Genomic DNA, 21,238 nt, shown 5'->3' with positions numbered 1-21,238 from the left:
CTATATTGCCTATAGTTACTAACGCCTTCTACGCTCTTTTTACTACCTAATCTACCTCTTCTAGGCCCTTTTTATATTAATCCTTGATATTCTCGACATCCTTGACACCTTGTGCATATAAGAGATATTTATACGAGAATATTATGAAGCTTGTATCTATTTGTGAAGCAAGCCTAAACCAAGGTATCGTATCTGCGCTACGCTCTGCTATTTAGATCGTCGGCGTTAGGCCGTGGACAATTGGTGGGCATATTTTGGTGGATACGCTGAGGGTTTCTCAAGGTAGGGTGCCGTGAGTTTATCAGCAGTGCTAAAAAGGTATGTATGTCCGTCATAAGTTAACGCTTGCCCTTTTTAAGAACTAGACCTAAGCTTCAGATGTTTGCATATAATATACTTGCTTGACTATTCACGAACAAGTCTCAGATCACGCTACAAACCTATCTGTGGGCTCCGAGATACATGCATTTATTGATGCGCTGTTTTAGTAGCCATTTTAAATCATATCGCTGTTATCCAGTTCCACGAGGTTTTTACTAACATGCCTTAATCATTTAGGCTTGTCTGTAAAAAAAGGCCCTGTTTTGCCTATGTGACTACTTCTTCACAATCCGCAGTAGGGGCGCAATCCTCGCTCTTTTGCTCAAGCCAACTCTAAAGGGCACTTTGCCCTTGCTTAGCGGTGAATGAGCAGGACTCGATGCTTCTTTGGCTTTCGGTGATGTTTGAACTCCCCTGGTAGCAGATACGGTGGGTTTCAAAGTTGACGAAGACCGTTTCTTAGGAGACTCCGGCGGCGTGTTTATTGATGCTTGCGCTTCGTCTGTCACAACAGAGATGGCTTTATCTCTCGACGATGGGCTGCCGAGAATCCTACTAGCTCCATTCTTTTGAAGGACGTTCGTAGAAATATTTTGCTGTGGTTGAAAGTTGTTCTGGGCCACTCCCACGTTCTCATGGGCATCAACCGTTGGTTCGGATGGCTTCGGGTTAAGGCGCGGACGGCCACGACCTCTCTTCTCTTTTGGGGGACCTGGAGACTGATGTACTACGCTAGTAGTTTTGTTGATGTCTTCAAGCTGAGTGGTTTTTCTGCGTTTCGATTGGTGTACAACTGATTCAGCTTTGTCAATGAGCTGAACTGGATGGTTCTGGAGCTGGTTAGATCCTGTTCGGTTGTTTCTCGGGATAGTTGTTTTCATTAGATTCCCGTTAAGGTCTTCGGAATTCAACTCCAATTCGCTTTCTGTGGTCATCTGCCTTGGAGCCTGAATCATCTTTGCAGATGGGTTCGATATAGCAGGGATTTCTACGTGTAAGAACCCCCGAGAGTTGGCCTTTGGTGACTTTTGTAAAGACTTGATAACCATTTGCGCTTCGTTGCTTGGTAGTTTCTGTTCTTGTGATGAAGGTCTGACAGAATTTCTATTAGCAGCGTTGTTTGTATCCGTGATGTTCTTCTCCAGCAATTCACCAGAACTCTTTCGGGGGCTTGATTCCTTGGAAACAGTACGCAAGACTCTGCCTGGTGTCCTATTTGCAGGTTGGCTGCACAGCCATTCAATAGCTGCGTCAAAACTGCCATTAGCTTCGTCCAACGCCTTCATTGCCCGAGAAGGACTGAACCCCATGATACAGATTCTTTCCAACTTCTCAGAAGATGAAGATATAACACGACCAATCGATTCTCCAGAGGTTTTATTTCGTTTTGCCCGCAGTCTTGCAGCTTTCTCAGGACGTATAGAGTAATCAATAGGCTCTTCTTCAATAACTCGAGCCGACCGGGATCGACTTGGACGTGGTTTGTAGCGCTCCTCTGGCAAATCAATGATAGCACCATCAGATACCAGAGGTTCAGAAGCTGTGGACTTGCTATTTTGGGAGGTTTCCATTCCGGTCTCTACTTGGAATTTACCACCGTCATACGAAGGAATGTGTCTTCTCCGGCTCAGCTCTAGTATATCTAGGGATATATCAGCAACGGAATTTTCAGGGTTTAACTCGTCCGCATCGGAGCTAAAATTTCTTTCGCCTTGGTTTTTTTTCTCCTTTGGTTTGGATTTTTTCAGCGTTGGTAAGCCCTCTGTTGTAGGAGAAGTTGCTCTATTTTTCCTCCGAGAGGACAGATAACTAGCAGGAAGTGAAAGCTCATCAGTGAATGTGTCCTGACTTTTAGACGGATTAATCAGCTCTGTAGAGGTTTTAGGGTGTCGCATCCCTTTTAAACAGCCAGCTGCGGCAGAGGATGAAGGGGTGTTTTCAGAAGAGTGACCTAACGGAGAAGTAATGGGGTGGTTCGGAGCAGCAAATGGTTCCACATCTCCACAGCTCGGATAATCGCCAGGTTCTTTGATAGAATCCATAGGGAAATGCCCACTCTCATCTCCTAACTTGATGTCTGAGTTTGTGTGTTCCTAGATACACTTCAGCTACATACATATGCTCTAAAGGCTGTCTTACCTACCGATGGATTAGTCATGAAGGTAGACCACAGTGTGGAAGAACGGGGAGGGTCAGCAGGGCCTGGTATAGATTCCAGTAAATGGTTAGAGAGAGCCTCATCGAGCAGCCGTTGCTGCGTGAGCGTGTTATCTGGCACGGTACTTGACGGATAAGGAAACACAGTGGAAGGCTGATGCTGAGCAAATCTATCGTGTATGGGCTCAGGGAGATTCTGTGGTATAATGGACACTCCTGTGGAAGTAGCATCCGGTATGACATTTAATGTGACATCTAGGAACGCATCGGGCACGGTGTTAGAAAGATGTGTGCAATGAACAAGCGAAATTTGGCCTTCTTCGACTGCTAGAGCCTCAAATGCACTATCATTGTCGTCGAACAAAAACGGAAGTGTTTGTTGCTTCGGCTGTCCATAAATTTTTCCAGTTTTCCTCCGCTCTATTTTCTTTCCAGGCAATTGGCTTGTTTCCATTCCTATCACTGTCTTTCTTCTCTTACTAGAATGCGCTGTATGGGTCCCAGGCCCCGTAATAGCGTTATGAACCAAATCTAAATGTATTGAAGCTTGCGTAGAGGGGATGGATGCCACCAGGTCCCGATGTGCAGCTTGGATGTTTCTTTTCAGAAACTCTACAAGTGGTAAGCGCAATCTCTTTATAATATTCGACAAAGTAATACATACCGGTGGAGCTTGTGCCAAGGTCAGCTTCAATACCTGCTAACGGCAAGGAGTTCTCTTCCGCGCGAGTGGTGGCTAGGGCTGGAGAAGCGACTCTGCTGCGATCGTACGATGATAATGGAGTGCACGACCTAGGATCGCCATCTTCATCGGAATCTTGGATAACTCTCCCCATAGTTCATGACCAATGGCGAGTGAGGAGGAGGTTATTCACAACGGCATTCGTTTCAAATGAATTGAATTGTGGGGTGTTGTGACGACTTCTAAACGCGAGACGCGAGGGCACGTGCACATTCGATTACGCGGGTCAATGGCTTGGCTTGTCAGCGAAATGCAGGGGAAAGCCGCTCCACGCGGCCGACAAGCATCAACAGATAATGGACCATGACATTCCATATGCCAGGATGCATAGCCTTGTATCCTAATTATCTTAACTATCGATAATCTCCACGTATCTTATACAAGCCACCACTCCGCCGCCGCCGAAAGCTCAGCGCCGTAACATTCCACGAGAATTGACCTTGGCATTTCTAATCCTTTCTCTATCATTGGGCTGCATGCGTTCGACCGAGCCTTTATTTCAGCGCAACGCCTTCCTCGCTTGAACTGCTACAAGGCTCTGTCGGGCTATTTCGAGATGTTTTGTGGCGGCTATGGCCTAGAACCAGAGTAAACTCAGAGGATACCCCCCTTCTGTAAATTCTACCATAGCTGTCTACCGTAGCAATCGGCTGGTTATTATAAATTCCAAAACATCTTCCGATAATTGCGGATCCTGAAAAGATCTTTGTATATAGTTTGTTGAGAGTTCCACTAGATCACTGACTTCGAGCGGCTAGCATTTACGCATGGTCAATTCTGTCTGCGCCACTAAGAGAGGTTTAACTGAAGAGTTGGTTGGGAATGATAAATCGACTCGCCTCAGTATATCGAGACATGACTCATTTAGCTGTAGACACACTATCTTCACATTGATTAACATCCTAAGTAATCTTAGGACACAATATGCGAATGAGCTTTCGTAGCTTGAGTAAAGAAGCAAAGGCCCCCTCTTCGACACTTGTCTGTAAGCTCTGCTAAACAGCCCTAAGCCACTAATGAGAAAGGACGGGTAACAGTTAAACGACCTGCGTCCCATATCACATATAAGTTTTAAACCAAGAAATCGCCAGATTCTGGTTTGCACTAGGTCACCATTGAAAGTCCACATGAAGCCTTTGGTTTTGATTAATCATCAATGTGAAAAGAACCTCTTGCGCGTACATGGAGCCCTCAACTGAAAGAGGTTGCTAGATAAAGGTAGGGGCGCCTGAAAACATACAGTGTTGATGCGGCCCGCTGTTGAATACCAGCAGAAGCAGATAGTGCTAAAGCCCATATTCCTAATATAATCATCTTAATGGGCTGCATGGATGCTTCTATATTTGTTGAGCGATATCAGGAATATTCGTGTACGTGCCTTGCGTGAAGTCGAAATCGAATCTTTAATTATATTCGTAAAGAGTCTAATATGGCACTCTCAAGTTTTAAATGATGATGAAGGCAGTGCATTCCCTCACCCTATTAACAAGTTGTGCGAACAGCACAATTCTAAAAGAAGCACTGCGCTGCAAAAACTAACCGATATGCCCATCAATACATCAGCCTGTATTAACTTAGATGGCTGTGGATTATCAGCTCTTCTGGTATGAGAACGTGCGCCATACTCCAAATCAAAGCCCATGGATCCTGAATCATAACTAGTCCGGCCGGTACATTACATCAGGGCTGTGAGGCTGCGTTTCAACAAAATTTTTAGTGTACATCATCAACTCTTCAGGGCCTCTAGTCTGCCTCTCATCTGAGCAAGCATTTCTTGCTGGTCCTCCTCCTCCTCCTCCTCCACGGGCTGAGTAAGAGTAGCTTCTTCCGGTTTCTGGGCAGTCGGTGGTAACCGATCCTTCAGGATCTCTGTGAGAATCTTATCAACCTCTGCTTCTGCCTCATCGTCTTCCCCTTCTAGCAATTCGCTGTCTGGTAAGCTATCCCCCACCATTTCTTCTATGATCCCTGCCCTGACCAGCTCTTGACTTAATTCCCTCATCGTCCCCGTCAGTTCGGGTAACCGCACTAGAGAGTTTACATCCTTCATAATGCCTGTTGATGCTCTGATACTGCCTTCTATCTTCCGGACCGAAAAGGCTTCGTTGACTTGCATCTGAACACTCTGCAGTTGTGCTTTGCTAGTTGCTAAGCGTGCATTCTGCTTCCTGGCCCGTATAAGTTCCCGCGCATATATCCTCGTATCTTGAGCAGCCTGCTTCGCCTGTGATGGGTTGCGTTGGGCACGTTTATTTGCCTGAAGTATAAAGTTTTTGGCTTTAGACTCAGCAGCTTTGAGCTGTTGAATGTCGCGATCTAGCTTGCGCACATTGGCACGGACAAGAGCGTTGCATTTGCGTTTCTAGAACCGATGTTAGTGAAAGGGAATGACAAAAAACGGGAAAAGTCGAACGGACTTGCTCTTCGGGAGTAGGTTTCCAGAGGAGACCACGGATAGTCTCCATATTAAATAGCGCAGGCGGAGCAGAGCGTTGTAGATTCAAGCGCAGGTGGTTAGTTTCTGGCAGCTTCGGAGTGTGCTGAGGGTATTAGCCAGGTCTTGTTGTTGCTCTAGGCGGGTTTCCAGGGTTGCCTTGTCTCTCTGTGGTGTAGTGAAGTCCAAGGTTGGGTTGGTATGTATTGCGAATGCGCCTGCTCGGCTGACGTTCTGGAGGAGGGGCAATACTGTAATTAGCACCTCCACGAAACACACAGTGAGGCTCCACGGTACCGACAACAAAGACGAAATCTAGGGCGCATTGCATCTTGAAACTATCTCTCCAAGCTTCTGTTTTGTTGTTGGGCTGAATCTCTGCATTGGACCGCTACCTCTGTAGCAGCGGGCGAAGTTCTGCAGCATTTCGATTGCTTTCTACAAACATCTTTCCAGCCTCGCCGCGCTAGTAGAAAGGTGCAGCAGGCCTGAGCACTCCTCCCATCTTCCACTTCGCCGACACCAAACTACAAACTGCTTTGACATCTACCACGTCTGCCACTCCATCGCTCTCCCTACAGTGCTTCTGCAAGCGGAGCTCCCAGCCTCTCAACCCCACTTCTATTTCGAAGCATCACCATGTCTACAGAAACCATCACCCCGGAAGGTAAGCAGCGAGTATTGCCTTCAGCTTCGTTCTTAAAATAGAAGCCTTCGAAATCCGCGTGCTTTCAAGTTACCACTAACATGCCACTAAGTGCTCTGGGCCCAGCGCTCCTCCAATACGGATGCGGCAAAAAATCACGTTTTCCTCACACTCATGGTCTCTGATGTGCCAGATAAGGAAATGAAGCTGGATCTCCAACCTACCAAGCTCACTTTCACTGGCACATCAACCTCTAAAAAAGTTACCTATCATGTTGAACTGGAGTTCTACGCTGAAATCGACCCCAAGGAGTCCAGGATCCACCACACTGGCCGAGACATTGAGCTAGTTCTACGAAAGAAGGAGCTAAAGGAGGAATACTGGCCGCGTCTTCTGAAGGAATCGCGGAAGCTGCACTTCTTGAAGACCAACTTTGACAAGGTTAGTTGTCCTAGCTCACTACAAGCGTTGAAGTCTAACCTCCTTTAGTGGGTCGACGAAGATGAGCAGGATGCACAGCCAGATGACGATGATTATATGAGCAAAATGAACCCTATGGGTGGTGATGGAGATGGTGGCTTTGGTGGTATTGATTTCTCTAAGTTGGGTGGAGCCCAAGGCATGGGTGGAGCCCAAGGCATGGGTGGTATGCCAGACTTAGGCGAAATGGCCAACATGGACGAAGATAGTAGTGATGACGATGATGAGGACATGCCGGAGCTAGAAGGCGATGATGAAAAGCCTGAAGCTGCTACGGAGGCTGCCAAGAAGACAGAGGAAGCATCGACCACTGCGGCACCTAAGATTCAGGAAGTCGAATAGACACGAAAATGCGCCTCTGGTGGTTTCGGCGTCTTGAATGTTGGAGGATGTCTTCGTATCAAAGACGGTGCGTCATTCTCGAAAATGGTAATGAACGAATTGCTGTCTCACGTCGCACAGCACCTCGTCTATTCTATGGGCAATTGTGGATGTAGACCGAGGATAATCAGTACTTATAACCATTCTTCATGAAACCTGCAAGAAAAACAAACTTGTTGTCATTTGTGCCTTATAAAAACTTCTTGAGCTCATAACACTACGCCAGCCGAACCAAACAGAAAGTTCAGTTATGTACCGTTAATTAACCGTACCTCTCAATGTGCTTGCGCTAGGAATTCACATATATTTTGATACTATACACTTCATATGGAAAATTCTCCAAAGTCTTTAATAAACGTGCCCAACCGTCATCGACGTTACCTGGTTGTCCCGACTTATTCTTTCCCTCTGATTCCTCTGCGCTACTAGCTCCTTCCTCTTCCTTATTCTCCCCCGTTAAGCCCGCCAGAACTTCCTTCTCCCGCCCCTTATATTCCTCTAACAACTCCGGATGCGGACACCAGATAACCTGCATACCGGCTCTCCGTCCCGCCTCCACCCCGGGAACACTGTCCTCGAACACAAGACACTCGTCCGGCCGCAGTTCCCGTTCTCCTTTTTCTCTCAAGCTAGCATTGATCGTCTCTAATGCCAACAGGTAGATGTCTGGCGCAGGTTTACCCCGACCAGGCGGGATGCGCGGATCGTCGCCTAGTACCCTATGTGGTGGTGTGAAGATTGAGAAGAGAGTCGACAGGTGTGCGGTCTTGAGATGGAAATTGCCGGTGTGTGAAGATGAGGCAAGCGCAAGATGAACGCCTGGAGGCTGCGCATGCTGCAGGTTTGAGAGCAACTCCTGGACGCCGGGGAGAGGCTGTGCGCTGGGGAAATATTTGCGTTGCAGTTGGCTTTGCTTAGCGTAAAACTCGGTGGGGGTAAGCGGTAGCTGGGCCCAGGCGTGAAAGATTCGCTGGGCCTGCGAATATCAGCATCTTTTGAGGAGGGAGAAGGCTGCGGAGAGTTAGGTGAGAGGACGATAAACGCACCTCTGGCCCTGGTCGACCTTGCAGCTGAGCTTTTATACTCCAAGGGAGGTTCGGACGGCCGTATTCGCGGAGCACTTCGTTTGCGCAAGCTGTGTAGAGGTCTTCTGAATCGATGAGAAGACCATCCATATCAAAAAGGCAGGCCCTAATGGGCGGTAGACTTGGGGGGTTTAGAATCTTCAATGAACTTCTATGAATAGGTGTCATACATACTCTGACGAAAGAGCCATTATTTCTGTATTAATGTATGCTACTCCAGCTAGGAATCACGACCAATTGGAAAGGCAAAGATACATGGAAGAGAATTGATGTCCTCTAGCTGTTGCGACCTGAAAATGTAGTACCTGGACAGTGCTGGACAACCGCCAAGATGCGCCTGGACGTCACTACCTCCCAAATCTGCATCCTTGAAACCGTGCACCTCAACAAACTCCAAACATGTCCACATCATTTCATTCAGAACCTGAGAAGACTAAAAATGCCTTGAAACCCGAAGCAGACGAGCAGCCATCAACGCTCCAGTTTTCCTCTGAAGAGGAGGCTGTAAATCGATTTCCCCGCCTTCCATTCTACTGCCATGTTCTAATTCACCTGTCAGTCTCTCCTTACGGAATCAAACATACAGAAGGCGAAAGCAAATACCTTATTCGGTAGCGGCGACTATTCCTCTGCAATCCAAGGCTATCTCAAAGCTCTCTCTACCTGCCCCGCCTACTTCGAGTACGATGTGGCCGTCCTTCACGGTAACATCGCCGCATGCCACCTTAAACTATTGGACTGGAAGGCCGCAATCAGCGCAGCGACCGAGGCACTTGAAGCACTTGACCGACTAAATCCCCCAGCAAAAGATCAGAAACCAGGAGAAGAAGTGGACGCACGAGTGGAAGAGGTTGACGAAGGGACGGCGGTAAAGATTGATGCGTTGGTACGAAGCGGGAGGAGTAGAGGCGACATCCAAAAAATAAGGGCAAAAGCACTCTTAAGACGGTCAAAAGCGAGGCAAGAGATTGGAGGATGGGCGGCTTTACAGGGTTCTGCGGAGGACTACAGGCAGCTTGCTGCGATGCCAAACCTATCACTGCTCGACCAAAAGGCTGTGCAAGATGCACTACGGATTCTGCCGCCACAGCTTGAAGAAGCTAAACAGAAAGAGATGGGCGAAATGATGGGGAAGTTGAAGCAGCTTGGAAATGGTATCCTAAAGCCTTTCGGACTGTCGACTGATAACTTCAATTTCGTTAAAGACGAGGCGGGCGGCGGTTATAGTATGCAGTTCAACCAAAGCGCGTAGCATGTAGAAGCAGAAGACTGAAGAAAAGTGCCGGAGGCAAGAAACAAATACGTTATGGACCGGGCAGCCTCATAATGCATGCTAAAGGCCAGTGGGCGGTTTAAGCCCGAGAGGAGTATGGCGTTCTGAGCGCTAAGTATCTACAAGTCTTGCCGTTTCACTGCTCGATATGACTCTTCACTGTGCCTATCGCTGCTGGCTATGCTATGGTCAAATGTCAGACGACTGGAAAGCCGCTAAGGATCGAGTGTTCACACATCACCTAGTTAAACCACTGATTTTATGGTATTCGAAAGGGTTCAAAGAATCTGTAGTAAAAGACGAAACATAGGGGGTATTGTCATTCCTATCAAAAGACTTTCGTCCTTTGGCCACCAATCTCCCACAAGTACTGAGTTTGCGTCTAGTAAACTATTTTGAAACAGCTTAACTGTGGTATCTATAGAATGGATTAATACCTGAAATAGACGAGAATGTCCCTGTCTAATTAGATGAAATTCTGTCCTACCGGAATCCGATCCCTAAGTGATAAGAATGAGTAACCCCAGATCGCCCTGTATCAATTTCGAACCCTGTGACATTGGCGAGGATCATGAGAAGAAGAACGAATTGCCTTCCGCGTCCTTACGATGGCCTTTGCTATAATCCTTAGCAGGGTCGAATTCTTCCCAGACGCTAGCTGGAAATATATGTTTATTACGTTCGTACCAGCGTCGGTCGACAACTTTTGTTATGGTTGGGTCATGGTTGAAACCTTCTAGTTCAGAATCGGAAGCGGAAAGCTCCTGGTCCTTTTTCTTATCAGGCCGAGCCAGTGGGTCGTAAGTACCAGGATCTACAGGAATTGATTCAGTAGAAATGGATGTAGCCGCTGTAGGTTGTGCGGAGTAGTTGAAAAGAGGACCGCTGAAACCGATGGTCTTGTTCACCATGAAGTAGTAAAATTCATGATGCTATTGCAGAAATCAGATAAGCAATTCTGTGTATCTACCACGGTTGGGGCCAGCTGCTTACATGCGGGATAATGACCTCTCCTCGCACGAGCATAAGATCGTCAACTCCCACTCTCGCCCATTCTCTCCGGCTTTTGTCCCCTCCAACACCAAGTTCTGCGCCAACTTTCCGTGCCTTGTCCAAAAATAGCCACACATGGTCTCCTTTCTTGACTTTACACACACCACCAGGTATGTTGGTGCCGTCGTAGAAGACAAACGGTATTAGTATTTCTGTTGCTTTGACAGCATCTCGCATAGCAAGGAACTCCTTCCGCAGCTGTTCTCTTGTTTGAGCTTCGCGGAGGAGTGCAGACTTCGTCATGACTTTTGGAGTAAACCTTACTCCACTGTTAGGCCCGAGGCGCTTCTTTGGGATTGATGTTTCCTTTTCTGAAGCCGATCCAGCCCCAATGCTTCCAGCTCTGCCATCAGGCGTATTTTCACGGGTTATCGTAGAGATAGATGCATTTGATTTTGTATCCTCATCCTCATCCTCATCCAGTCCAAAAGACAGCTTTCCTGTCGATACAACTTTGCGCTTCTTCTTAGCTGACTGAGCTATCGACGCACTGTACTTTGACTATTAGCCCCATTCTGTAACCCAAATATAAGGGACTCAAGAGCTTACCCGTCCCGTGGTGTTGCAGTGCCTGACCCCCCAGGTGTGCTGGATTTGCTTATTGTTGTATCTTGCCTCTCCCTCTCTTTTTGCTCGAGTGCTTCGGCGCGGCGCTTGCGGAAATCGGAGAGGTGAACGAGTCCAACAGTTTGCTCCTTAAGAAGATCTTCGGCTGTAGCAACTTGACATGTAAAACGAGAAGCCGTGGTTGGGTTTGGAGTTGAGCTGCGGGAAGGTGAAGTGGATGATGCATTTGATTTGTCCATCTTCGTTGCACTGCTGGATTGTGCCCGCGTTGTCGCGACGAGAAGTTCAGTTGAGCGGAATTTCCTTAAGTAGTTTAGTTTGGGGCTGAGCCAATATGCTTTACTGCATGGACTTGGGGTTATTCCATTTCGGGGCAAACGCGCCTCAAGAAACTGCCTCCGCATTATCATTTCTTGAAATGAGTGTTAAAGAGTATTATTGCGTAACGGTCACTGTGGTCACTTTCTAAAGCGATTCCGTCTAACTTGAAAAGCCAATCCGAACTATCAGAATTCCGGCTCTCTTGCTTAACTTAAGCCAATAAATTTCTTCAAGAAAATCCAAAGGGGCAAGCGCCCCTGCCTTGTGCAAAGAGTTTCTGTCTAGTTTCTTCATATGCACCCATACCTTTGCCATCCATATCTGTTGGCCCAACCTCGTACATGTGGTAGCCTTGCGACTTGTACTTCTGACCGCCTGGATAAGGCCGACCGGCCATCCATCTAATCCAGGCTTCAGGCCCATAGCAGTTCCAAAACGACTCCTGGATATACCTATGGCTAAAGTTAGCATTCAGCTTCTTGAGTGTCCGGCTGAATACCAGTAGTAGGACAACACTTACCATGGCTCTATCTCATAAAACCACCTATAATAGCGTCCTGTCTTTTTGTCCGGTTTCTCTGATAATGCTCTAAACCGTAAGAAGTATGGCCGCGGTAGCGCAAGATTGCGAAGCACCATTTTACGAGCCGCAAATACAGCACTAACGAACATTGTGTAGCTAGGAGAAGGTGTGGGATATCTATAATTAAACATTAATAGAAGTTCTGATAATTTTCATGTTGCATTTACATCGAGTTACTCACATCATCGCCTTCCTTAATCTCTCATCCATGAGAGTAGCAACTACCTTGCGTGCAGGGCCTTTAAGCCATTCTGGAAGATTGTAGACTAGTATTGCCACGGTCTCGTCGGCTAATTTATTGTTCCATTTGTCTGGTACCATAAACCTCTCCTCGTAGGCCTCAGACCACACTCGAAGTTTCTCTGTGAACTGTAGACCATCGCGGAAGCCAGAAGGACCGGAAGCGAGAGGTGTGAAAGAAATACCCATCGCATCTCCGATGTTTTTCCATTGCGTGCCCCTATAAATATCGAGTTATTACCTCATGGGTCAAGAAATTACTCTAAGAGGAGTGAAGTGGGGCCTCTGAGGAAAGCAAGATTATTTACGCACATTGCACAGACTTCCATTGGGGTCATGGCACGCCACTCGTACGTCCTGATCCATCGATCAGTTTCGAGGACGAAAAGAGACAGCGTGTATAGCATGTCATCATTACTGATTTTGCCTGCCTTTTGGTAAACGCTGGTAGTAGTTAGCGTCAATGTAACGAGCCCTCCACACCACCTAGCATCTTTAAGCATGGATGAATCTAACAAACGAGGTAACTAAACCTGTGGAGATAGTTCATCCTTGAAATGGCTGATATTGCCCGATCCGATGTTGGGGGGTTTGATATAAATTCATTGATGAGAATGACAGTGTCAGCGTAGCGCTGGTAGTCAGTGATTAGTCTCTAAAGATGATGTCTCTGAGCTGAAGCTGTTGTAAGGAATAGTGACATACCTTGGATGCTGTCGCTGGTTCAGACAATTGTTTGGTCTCACAAAGAAGCTTGCTAATGGATGGAATACCATACGTCCTGGAGTTTTCCTCGTTATTAAGACCGGGAATGGGGGTTGGGGTGGCTCGCTCACGGCCACTAACCTGAAGAGAGCAAATTGGGCTGCTTTCTCCATAGTGAAAGGAAACTCCAAGGAGAAGGTGTATTTCGCAATTTCATAGGCATCATCGGCTGTCATATTAGCAAATGACTCAGTTGTTTTGTAGGGATACTGGGCATGTTTTTGCTTCATGCGGCGAAAGCGGAGAAAACGACAAAGCAAGGAATATGAAAATATCAGAGCAAAGGCGTTAACAAGCCACGAAGGAAACTTCTCGGATATCATGGGAAAATTGAACTGTAGCATCTCGGAAATCAGTGAGAAGTTGAAAGAAAGAGGAGGGAGACGAGGGAGACGAGGCAAGGACGCAAGTATTGAGTCTATGGAAGACAAAAACGGTTGCTATGACAATAGTTTTAAGTTTGTACTAGGGAGGATTGAGAAATAAGCAGCACTTCAGCTTATGAGGAGAAAGAATGCCTAGTCTGGGAGGTTGGGAGGGTGGTGAGGGGGGGGTATAACTAAATATGCTTTTTTGAAGCGGCTCTGCTACTAGTGCTTCGTGTCGTGGCGTCTTGTGGAGCTGAACCGGAGCTCGACCGAGAACGCTGTATTGAGCGTGCCATTCATAACAAAACTACCTAGGTATACATGTAGGTTCACATGCCTCATGCACCTCGAAGTTTTATCCGAGGGGATGAGTTTTGAAGCTGAGAGAAGCCTATAAACGGAGATCTTGGGCCAACCTCGGTATTGATGACACATTTACTCCAAAGAAAATATTAAACGCAATAGCTCTGTCAGACAATCAAGGATCTGTAAAGCATTAATCCACGTGAAGGAGAGAGTCCGTCAGTAATAGGCTCCTATGCCGTAGTATAGCTAATGTTTGATTGGTTGTGACTTTTCTAGAAGGTCAAGTTGTTATGGTTTCTAGAACACTTTGCAAATAATTTAGAGGTTCCTAATTGAACTCTCAAGATGACGTATTCTATCCTACACCACTCATATAGACGCTCAGAATCTATCTCTACACGTCTGTTCGGCCATCTTCTCCACCCCCCATATCTTGATACGACCTGAGAACCTATAATAGGTAAGTTGATACTTGACACACGTAGGATATAATTAGTGATGCGTTAGCATATAGTCCATGTAGAGAACATATTTTACTATGCTTGCACGATTCCCTAACGGTAAAACTACTACAGCAGATGTGAAAGGCGACGGCCCCTCCTAGTTAATTGTAGGCCCGTAGATATAGCGAGATTGCCTTAGAGAATCTGGCTGCTTTCTGCCTCTTCTTCAACATATTTCTTTCCTTGACACACTTTCCATACCGAAGGGATAATGAAGGGGAGGAAATTATTTTCCCTATTATCAGGGCTTTACGTACACTTTCTTCTAGCCTTGTTGATCCTCGTCTTTTTCGTCTCTCCGTACTACGAATACGGTTGGTTCTTCACTTCAGACCCGCTACTCCCGATCGGGTACTCTTTTGTCGCATGGTCCCTATTGGGCTGTTAGACGGGCTTGAAGCCAGTAATTCCGTTAGTTAGTACTTATACATTGGACAACGCGAGTTGTCCATTCTCTCCGTGAGCCTGAAGAAATGCCATTCTGTGAGTAGATGCAGTATGTCGGCATCGGATAGTGGTGAAGAAGACTTCTGCAATTGACGACTTGTGGCTTATTTGGTGGTATCCGTGCTACTGACATACAAGCCTGGTGATAGCTAATACATGAGAACTGGCTATTTGAGAGTATGCTCGATGTCTTCGTGTCAACGGGATTGAGTTCTTCGGGTAGATTCTGGGGGGAAGGAGGATGAGGAGCATATTTCAGATTTAACGTGACATTAACGCGCATCAAGTACCCTTGCATAAGTTGGTTCTGGCTTGTCCGAGGCCATACATGAAGGTTTGCGCGAGGTTGTGGCGATGAAGATTCGCTCGACTTAGCACGTGCAACGCAAGCCGAAATTGCCATCCACCACCACAACCTCCAAGACCTTTACCGCATTCATTTCCGCTCGGCACTACTCAGATTCCATCACTCTGCTCCACCACGCCGATCGTTCGCGATACCTTGGCCGTAGAGCTATTTTCGCTGCGGAAATGGGCCGTAAGCCAAATCAACTTATTCTAGAGTTCTTCGAACGCGGCCCGAAGCTCGAGGACGCGAGCAATCGCTACCAGCACACGTGCAAATCTTGCGGTGAAAAGGTCCGCAGCTCTTCCGCTTCATTTTGAGAATTTGTTAACTCGTGTCTTAGTTTCCTAAGGGTAGAATAGACAGTTTGACCAACCACCTCGTCAAGAAATGCCCTGCCCTCCCTTTGCGCGACCGCCAGCGCGCGATCCTACAGTTTCACGAACTGCCCGATCTACCAGAAAACATGGCGAACATTGCCAATACTGCAGGCCAAGCACAGAACGGACAGACAATGAACCTCCCATTTGCGCCAAAACAAGGCATGTCTGCTTTGGAAACCTTGGCTGAGGTTTCTCGACAACATTTAGACCTCTCTGGCAAGCGGGCACCTGGCAAGAGTAGGAGAAAATCATCACCACGTAGTAATGGGCTTCACAATGGAGCACTGTTGGATGAGTTTCTTGTCCAAGACGACAGGCCTGAAGGGCCCGACATAACTGGTGTAGCGGATAAGAATGGTGAGTTCTTGCGTAATCGATGTTCATCACCTTCCTTGAACAGCTCCCAGGTTGGGCTAAAGAACACTGAATACTCTGCCACTCAAGGCTTTCTCTTCTCACATAGTCAGAGGTTCGAACCTGGTGACATCTAAAAAGTTCAACTTATCTGCAGGGCCTCCGCTCAACACTGCCTTCCTTATAGCCACCTATAACATCTCATTTGTACCACATGAATAACTGACAAAGTAGACTGGGCAGATACCTCGTCCGCCCCCGCCTTACCTTCAATATATCATTATGGATCACTCCAGCACTCTCCAGCGGGATCTCCGCACCTTGGAAGCATTCCAATATCTCAGAGTGCTGCTCCCATTGCGCAGATGGTTCCCTCTCCTTTAGTCATGGCTGCTTCAGCGGCAAATGAACTTCAGTCTATGATGCCAAACAATAGCTTAACCATGGAACCGGAACTTGGTGTTTCAAATGCTAGTATTTCAGATAAATACTTCCATGGACATAGCCGCCCGTCTCCAGCATGGCCTAACGTACAAGCGAACGCGATAGACCCTCTATTACAGGACAGCGGAAGAGAGCAGTCGGTACCACAAGATGGCTTTGCGAACCGGCCAGCATCGTATCCCCGCCCGATTGCGATGAATCCCAATACACCACAGACTCACTTCACTACCGACTTTAGCATGAATCAGAAACCCGCCAAGCCTAAAGTACGAGGTAGGTTCTCCGATTCTAGACGAAAAGAAGTGCAGGAAGTTAGAAAGAGGGGCGCTTGCATAAGATGCCGCATGCTTAAAAAACCAGTAGGTGGTCCGATCCAACCTTGCACCTAACCTGCCTAAGTGTTTGTAGTGTTCTGGTGAAAGCCCGTGTAGCACGTGTGTCAATGTCGAAAGCGCTCGATTGTGGAAACAGCCGTGCATTAGAACACGAATAGCTGAGGAATTCAACCTCTACTCTGCAGGTCAGCAATACTTCTGAGCGTCAAGTTATAATATTTTATTACTTATTCTTTAAAGGTCTCCATGGCGTTTTGGCTTTCCATGCTGTTAGCCAGGCGAAAGGCCAAATTCAGCTGGACCAGATACCCGGGCGGATCGAGGGTACCCACTTCGTCGACTCAGCTACCTTCGCGACCTTCACGCTACTGAAATGTCAAAGGACTCCTAACTCTGCTATCGATCCGGCTTTGTTGGGCAACGGGACCCTATCTCTCGAGAATTTTGCCAACCTGGAAATCTTGGACTCAGACACTGATGACGTTTGTGGAAAACTTGAGCACTATATTAAAAGGCTTGCTTCGGCTTTCTATGAATCTGAGAACTCTACGTTTATGAAACCTACTTTGGCAACTGCTTTTAATCTGAGTTCAAGCAACAAGGTTCGATTTAAGTATCACCCCTCACTATACTGTTCCTACGCTAACATGTCAAAGGATGGTCTGCTTGGGCGCGTTCTCGAGCTATGGATAGCGACACGTATTCTTGTTGGCCCATCGTTGGAATGGCATCTCTTCTCGAATCCGTCTCTTCCCCCTGCTATGGCGCCAGCAGTAATGTCGCAATCGGACTTGGAGAGTAGTGCCCGCTCCCCAGTAACAGTAATGAATAATCGAGAGTCTTATGAACTCATCAAATCCCAACTTATGGGCGCCACGGAAAAACGCGCAGCGAATCTGAGCAAATTTGTAATGAACGATCTAGAACGGCGGCTACTGCAGCGACAGCAGGCCAATCCCTTCGAAACCTTTCTTGTTGCCGTGATACTTCTAGCTTGCGTTGAACGAATGTGCTGGCTTTTTAAGACTTGGGAAAGCGGGTCAATATCTCAGAAAGAATTCAAAATCGAATCTAGCACGACTGATGGCGATATTGCACAAGCTCTTCAAGCATCTCAGCGAGATCCGCAACAACAGCAACCACGTAATGCGAGGTGGCCACTAGACAAGCAAGCCGCGTATTACAGCCAACAAGGGGAACGCTTCAGTGACATTCTTTTCATGTTACTGAAGATGCGAGGCGTGCCTCCCAAAATTGGGCCTCGCTCTGAAGATGGTGTATTGACCATTTGGGGTGACGATGCGGACCCTACAGCTAAAGAGTGGTACGATACTGTGTCAGTCACGAGTGGAATGCTGGCCGAGAGGTCGAACGCGAGGTTTGAGGGACATGACCCTCGAGAATGGGAGTTGAAATATGTGGGCAAGATCATTGGGGCAGGGTTTCAGTAGCGTCCAGGTCGGCTTGCTACGCAGTCACTAGCTGTGGTTTACAACATGTCCTAAAACTGTCGATTGGCGTTCTTTATGGCTTTAGTGTTTGCCTTGCGCGAAGATGTTCGCCTGGTAGCATGTGTATTTGGCGGTTTAGATTTTATGCGGAGTACGACGGGGTGGGCTAGGCAGTATGTCTCATGACTGGAAAAGGTACGGATAAGGCGACAAACTTGTCGGTTTCATGGTATAACTAGCAGCACATTGCATGACATGGTATGATGATTTTATGTGGCAAAGGCGCGGTAAGAAATGACTAGCAGAAGAACCATTGAGAACCCATTTTCAGTCAAAGAAGTTGAAGTGCAAAGTAGCATCTAGTGCCTTTCATGTTTGTTAAGAGCATCTCATACCTATATTTCTAGAGCTAAAGCTCTTTGGAATTTTTTTATACTCTCACATTGTCTCAAGCCGCGTCTGCACACCGATGGTATTATTTGAGCATCCCAACTCTTAAATATGTTCAGCTCATCTCATGCCTCTATCTTTATCTTCTCCATGCTTTCCAAACCATCCGCACCTTCATCTTCCTCTTCGCCCCTCCCAGCCAGCCCCCCTTCCCAAAGCTCCCTGCCTGTCATCCTTTTCTCCTCCTTAACCCGCTTCTTCTTATCTTCAGCTTCCTTCTCGTCCATCCGCTTCTGTTCCTCTTCTGCCATTTCTTTCCTAAACTTCTCCCGCCACTCCACAAATGTCTCCCTCGTTACAGCCGTGCCATGAAATTTCCGATTTTCCTCCTCCTCTGCCTTCGCAGCCTCAAAATCCCGCTTCGCCTGAGCGGCAAGCTGGCGCTCACTAATCAGCAACTCAGCGGCATCTTTCAGCGTGCTGACAAGCGTGAAGACCATTGCCATGCCGAGATTTTCTTCGATCGTGGGGTTGAGTGACTCGAGGAGGGTTAGTTTGTCAGATTGAACGTCTAGATATTTATATTTGGGGGCATTAGGAGGAGCGGAGATGTCGAGGCGTGGCGCCTCATCGGGGTAATTGGAGGGGTATTGGACTTGAAGAATGAGGGTTGCTAAGGTGATTTATTAGTAGAACTACTTTGTAAATAATAAGAAATGAAGAGGGCGCAAAGGTGGGCAGTGTTGCAAATATTTCTTATATTATTAAGACTAATTTAGGGAAATCAAGTGAGAGCGCGTTTATGAGCAATGGTAACCAAATATTTACTTACGAGGCTCCGAGTCGTCGCCGTCGTCGTTCGTGACGTCGAGTGGAACGGATACGCGGTATTCATTCTCCGAGATATCTGGGCCAACTTAGCCATAGGCAAGTAGAACTGTTAAGTTGAATTGCACAAACCTGTGATCTCGTCTGGGAAGATTGAGTCCAGGACTTCTCTCTCTTCCCTTTGCTCCTCAATCCCCATCTTGCGAAATACTGTTGCTGATGGTCGTGTTGGTGGGGCATCTGGTTTTCGTCTGTGCTCTTGCGGGCCTTCATAATTTTAATCGACTTTGTTTCTTAGCCGCGAAGCTTCTGAAATCTTCTACTTCTGCGCACTCACGACGGTACGCTACCCGTGCTTCGATACACAAACCATTGATTCTTCCGGGCTTAGGCCTTGCTGTATACTACTTGACTCCGAGAGCCCGTGGAAAGAAATGGCTAAAACAAAGCCTCAAGATCGAACGAGGAAGCCCAAAAGGCATGGGAAAATCTCGCAATCAAATGGTGCACCCAAGAAAACAAAGGCCTCTCCAGAGCTACTTCTCACACAAGCAACCGCTCTACTACAGACCTCCCAGCCTAACGAGGCCCTCATTTGTGCTCGACGAGCCTTAGCTCTACTACAACCGACACCAGAGCCTACAGTATCATCTTTGCCTGCTGTGAGCTTGCTGGGAGAAATCAACGTGGAGTTGGGTAATGTAGAGGCTGCACGAGAGAACTTCACGCTTGCCGCATCGTTAGATCCAGAGGGGGAGGTTCCTGGGGCTCTTGGTGGGGGAGCAGAAAAGTTCCTCTGGTTGGCACAGTTATGTGAAGATGGCGGTTCGGAGAGTGTTCAGTGGTTTGAGAAGGGTGCAATGGTGTTGAGGAGGGAGATTGGGGTTCTGGAAGGCACGGGAAGTACGCCACAGGTCTCACAGGCATTGGAAGAGAAGAAAACCAAGCTGGCAAATGCACTATGTGGAGTTGTAGAAGTCTACATGACGGATCTATCGTATGTGCAAGACCAGTTATTTCTTGCAATTGAACTAACCATCAACTAGGTGGGAAGAGGATGCGGAAGCACGATGCGAAACTTTGGTCACCGAAGCACTACTTGTTGCATCAAACACCCCAGAACCTTTACAGACGCTAGCCTCAGTGCGAATCTCTCAACTAAGAATGGAAGATGCCAGAGCAGCTTTGTCCAGGAGTATAGAACTATGGAAAGACTTGGATACGGAAGATGTGAAAGTCCCCGACTTCCCAACGAGAATCAGCCTTTCGCGACTACTGATGGAGGCAGAGATGGAGGATGATGCACTCGAGGTTTTAGAACGACTAGTAGGGGAAGATGACAGTAGTGTAGAGGCGTGGTATCTTGGAGGGTGGTGTCTGTATCTGATGAGCGAGAAACGTAGGTCATCGGGCGACAGTGCAGAAGAAAGAAAGGCCCTGATGCCTCTTATGCGGGCAAGTCGGGAATGGCTGCAAAACAGTCTCAAGCTGTATCAGGTGCTTGAGTATGAGGACGGGCGGCTCAAGGAACATGCCGAGGAACTCGTGCAAGGGTTGACGAAGGTGCTTGGCCCGCCTACGGATGGAGACGAAGCGGATGAAGACAAGGGTGATTGGGAGGATGACGAGGAAGGGAGCGAAGATGAGGAGATGGAAGACACATGAATGAACCGTGTGCGATGGGTACAATACAGCAGGTACATGTCGATGCCCCCGGTATACCTGTGGTATGCTTGGCAAGGAGCGCGGCAAAATTGTCACATGTCGGATGGCGATAACACGGCAGGTACCTAAGGTGGGGTACGGGGGGCGGGCTTGGTACAAGATGAGTATGCTGGGGCCAACCAAGAACTGGCCGATGGCTGGCCCAAAGGCATCCTCTCAGCTCTGCTATGGCCCCCCTGAGCTCGTGGCGGGCCCGCTAGCTCCGCTCATGGCTGTTTCTGGGTCCACGGTCTCGGGGACTTCGCTGACAGCCGGTGACCCATGCCAGTTGCAGGCGAGACGTGGGATATGGCAGATGCGGGATGGTATT

The 21,238-nt window shown here is 47.6% G+C and overlaps 10 protein-coding genes across 10 annotated transcripts; 4 read left to right on the top strand and 6 right to left on the bottom strand.

Moving 5' to 3' along the window:
* Window positions 1–149: 149 nt before the first annotated feature.
* On the bottom strand, window positions 150–3,320 carry K441DRAFT_694170 (uncharacterized protein). Its single transcript, XM_067652706.1, has 3 exons — window positions 3,143–3,320; window positions 2,465–3,090; window positions 150–2,414 (listed from the first exon to the last, which is right to left on the bottom strand). Exons 1-3 carry the CDS (start codon window positions 3,312–3,314, stop codon window positions 597–599), a joined length of 2,616 nt encoding a protein of 871 aa, XP_067507114.1. The 5' UTR covers window positions 3,315–3,320; the 3' UTR covers window positions 150–596.
* A 1,626-nt stretch (window positions 3,321–4,946) lies between these two features.
* K441DRAFT_685301 (uncharacterized protein) lies at window positions 4,947–5,685 on the bottom strand (the record flags this gene model as incomplete). The annotated part of the gene is made up of 2 exons (XM_067651865.1): window positions 4,947–5,582; window positions 5,638–5,685. The coding sequence occupies 2 exons, from the start codon at window positions 5,683–5,685 to the stop codon at window positions 4,947–4,949; spliced, it is 684 nt and encodes a 227-aa protein (XP_067507113.1).
* Window positions 5,686–6,215: 530 nt separating this feature from the next.
* On the top strand, window positions 6,216–7,420 carry K441DRAFT_655487 (HSP20-like chaperone). Its single transcript, XM_067647857.1, has 3 exons — window positions 6,216–6,321; window positions 6,413–6,741; window positions 6,790–7,420. The coding sequence occupies exons 1-3, from the start codon at window positions 6,294–6,296 to the stop codon at window positions 7,120–7,122; spliced, it is 690 nt and encodes a 229-aa protein (XP_067507112.1). The 5' UTR covers window positions 6,216–6,293; the 3' UTR covers window positions 7,123–7,420.
* K441DRAFT_655486 (HAD-like protein) lies at window positions 7,336–8,616 on the bottom strand. The gene is made up of 3 exons (XM_067647856.1): window positions 8,421–8,616; window positions 8,208–8,367; window positions 7,336–8,137 (listed from the first exon to the last, which is right to left on the bottom strand). Exons 1-3 carry the CDS (start codon window positions 8,435–8,437, stop codon window positions 7,451–7,453), a joined length of 864 nt encoding a protein of 287 aa, XP_067507111.1. The 5' UTR covers window positions 8,438–8,616; the 3' UTR covers window positions 7,336–7,450.
* A 192-nt stretch (window positions 8,617–8,808) lies between these two features.
* K441DRAFT_546987 (uncharacterized protein) lies at window positions 8,809–9,498 on the top strand (the record flags this gene model as incomplete). Its single annotated transcript, XM_067642890.1, has 1 exon — window positions 8,809–9,498. A coding segment is annotated over one exon (690 nt), but the record flags the coding sequence as incomplete, so codon positions are not given.
* A 539-nt stretch (window positions 9,499–10,037) lies between these two features.
* K441DRAFT_630673 (XAP5-domain-containing protein) lies at window positions 10,038–11,378 on the bottom strand (the record flags this gene model as incomplete). The annotated part of the gene is made up of 3 exons (XM_067646286.1): window positions 10,038–10,451; window positions 10,513–11,062; window positions 11,122–11,378. The coding sequence occupies 3 exons, from the start codon at window positions 11,376–11,378 to the stop codon at window positions 10,089–10,091; spliced, it is 1,170 nt and encodes a 389-aa protein (XP_067507109.1). The 3' UTR covers window positions 10,038–10,088.
* A 181-nt stretch (window positions 11,379–11,559) lies between these two features.
* Window positions 11,560–13,775, bottom strand: K441DRAFT_655483 (uncharacterized protein). Its single transcript, XM_067647855.1, has 7 exons — window positions 13,130–13,775; window positions 12,989–13,064; window positions 12,817–12,917; window positions 12,596–12,727; window positions 12,225–12,503; window positions 11,981–12,160; window positions 11,560–11,912 (listed from the first exon to the last, which is right to left on the bottom strand). The coding sequence occupies exons 1-7, from the start codon at window positions 13,276–13,278 to the stop codon at window positions 11,690–11,692; spliced, it is 1,140 nt and encodes a 379-aa protein (XP_067507108.1). The 5' UTR covers window positions 13,279–13,775; the 3' UTR covers window positions 11,560–11,689.
* Window positions 13,776–15,106: 1,331 nt separating this feature from the next.
* Window positions 15,107–18,318, top strand: K441DRAFT_366007 (uncharacterized protein). The gene is made up of 5 exons (XM_067641420.1): window positions 15,107–15,311; window positions 15,362–15,758; window positions 15,990–16,558; window positions 16,608–16,719; window positions 16,775–18,318. The coding sequence occupies exons 1-5, from the start codon at window positions 15,204–15,206 to the stop codon at window positions 17,983–17,985; spliced, it is 2,397 nt and encodes a 798-aa protein (XP_067507107.1). The 5' UTR covers window positions 15,107–15,203; the 3' UTR covers window positions 17,986–18,318.
* A 182-nt stretch (window positions 18,319–18,500) lies between these two features.
* K441DRAFT_675007 (RWD-domain-containing protein) lies at window positions 18,501–19,402 on the bottom strand (the record flags this gene model as incomplete). Its single annotated transcript, XM_067650816.1, has 3 exons — window positions 18,501–19,048; window positions 19,208–19,282; window positions 19,336–19,402. The coding sequence occupies 3 exons, from the start codon at window positions 19,400–19,402 to the stop codon at window positions 18,501–18,503; spliced, it is 690 nt and encodes a 229-aa protein (XP_067507106.1).
* A 562-nt stretch (window positions 19,403–19,964) lies between these two features.
* Window positions 19,965–21,203, top strand: K441DRAFT_655479 (uncharacterized protein). The gene is made up of 2 exons (XM_067647854.1): window positions 19,965–20,200; window positions 20,250–21,203. The coding sequence occupies exons 1-2, from the start codon at window positions 20,064–20,066 to the stop codon at window positions 20,866–20,868; spliced, it is 756 nt and encodes a 251-aa protein (XP_067507105.1). The 5' UTR covers window positions 19,965–20,063; the 3' UTR covers window positions 20,869–21,203.
* Window positions 21,204–21,238: the final 35 nt, after the last annotated feature.

This window comes from Cenococcum geophilum (assembly GCF_001692895.1).
Source record: "Cenococcum geophilum 1.58 unplaced genomic scaffold K441scaffold_9, whole genome shotgun sequence".
Taxonomy (NCBI): Eukaryota; Fungi; Ascomycota; class Dothideomycetes; order Gloniales; family Gloniaceae; genus Cenococcum; species Cenococcum geophilum.
The sequence above is the reverse complement of the archived record's forward strand: the minus strand, read 5'-3'. Positions and strand labels throughout refer to the sequence as shown.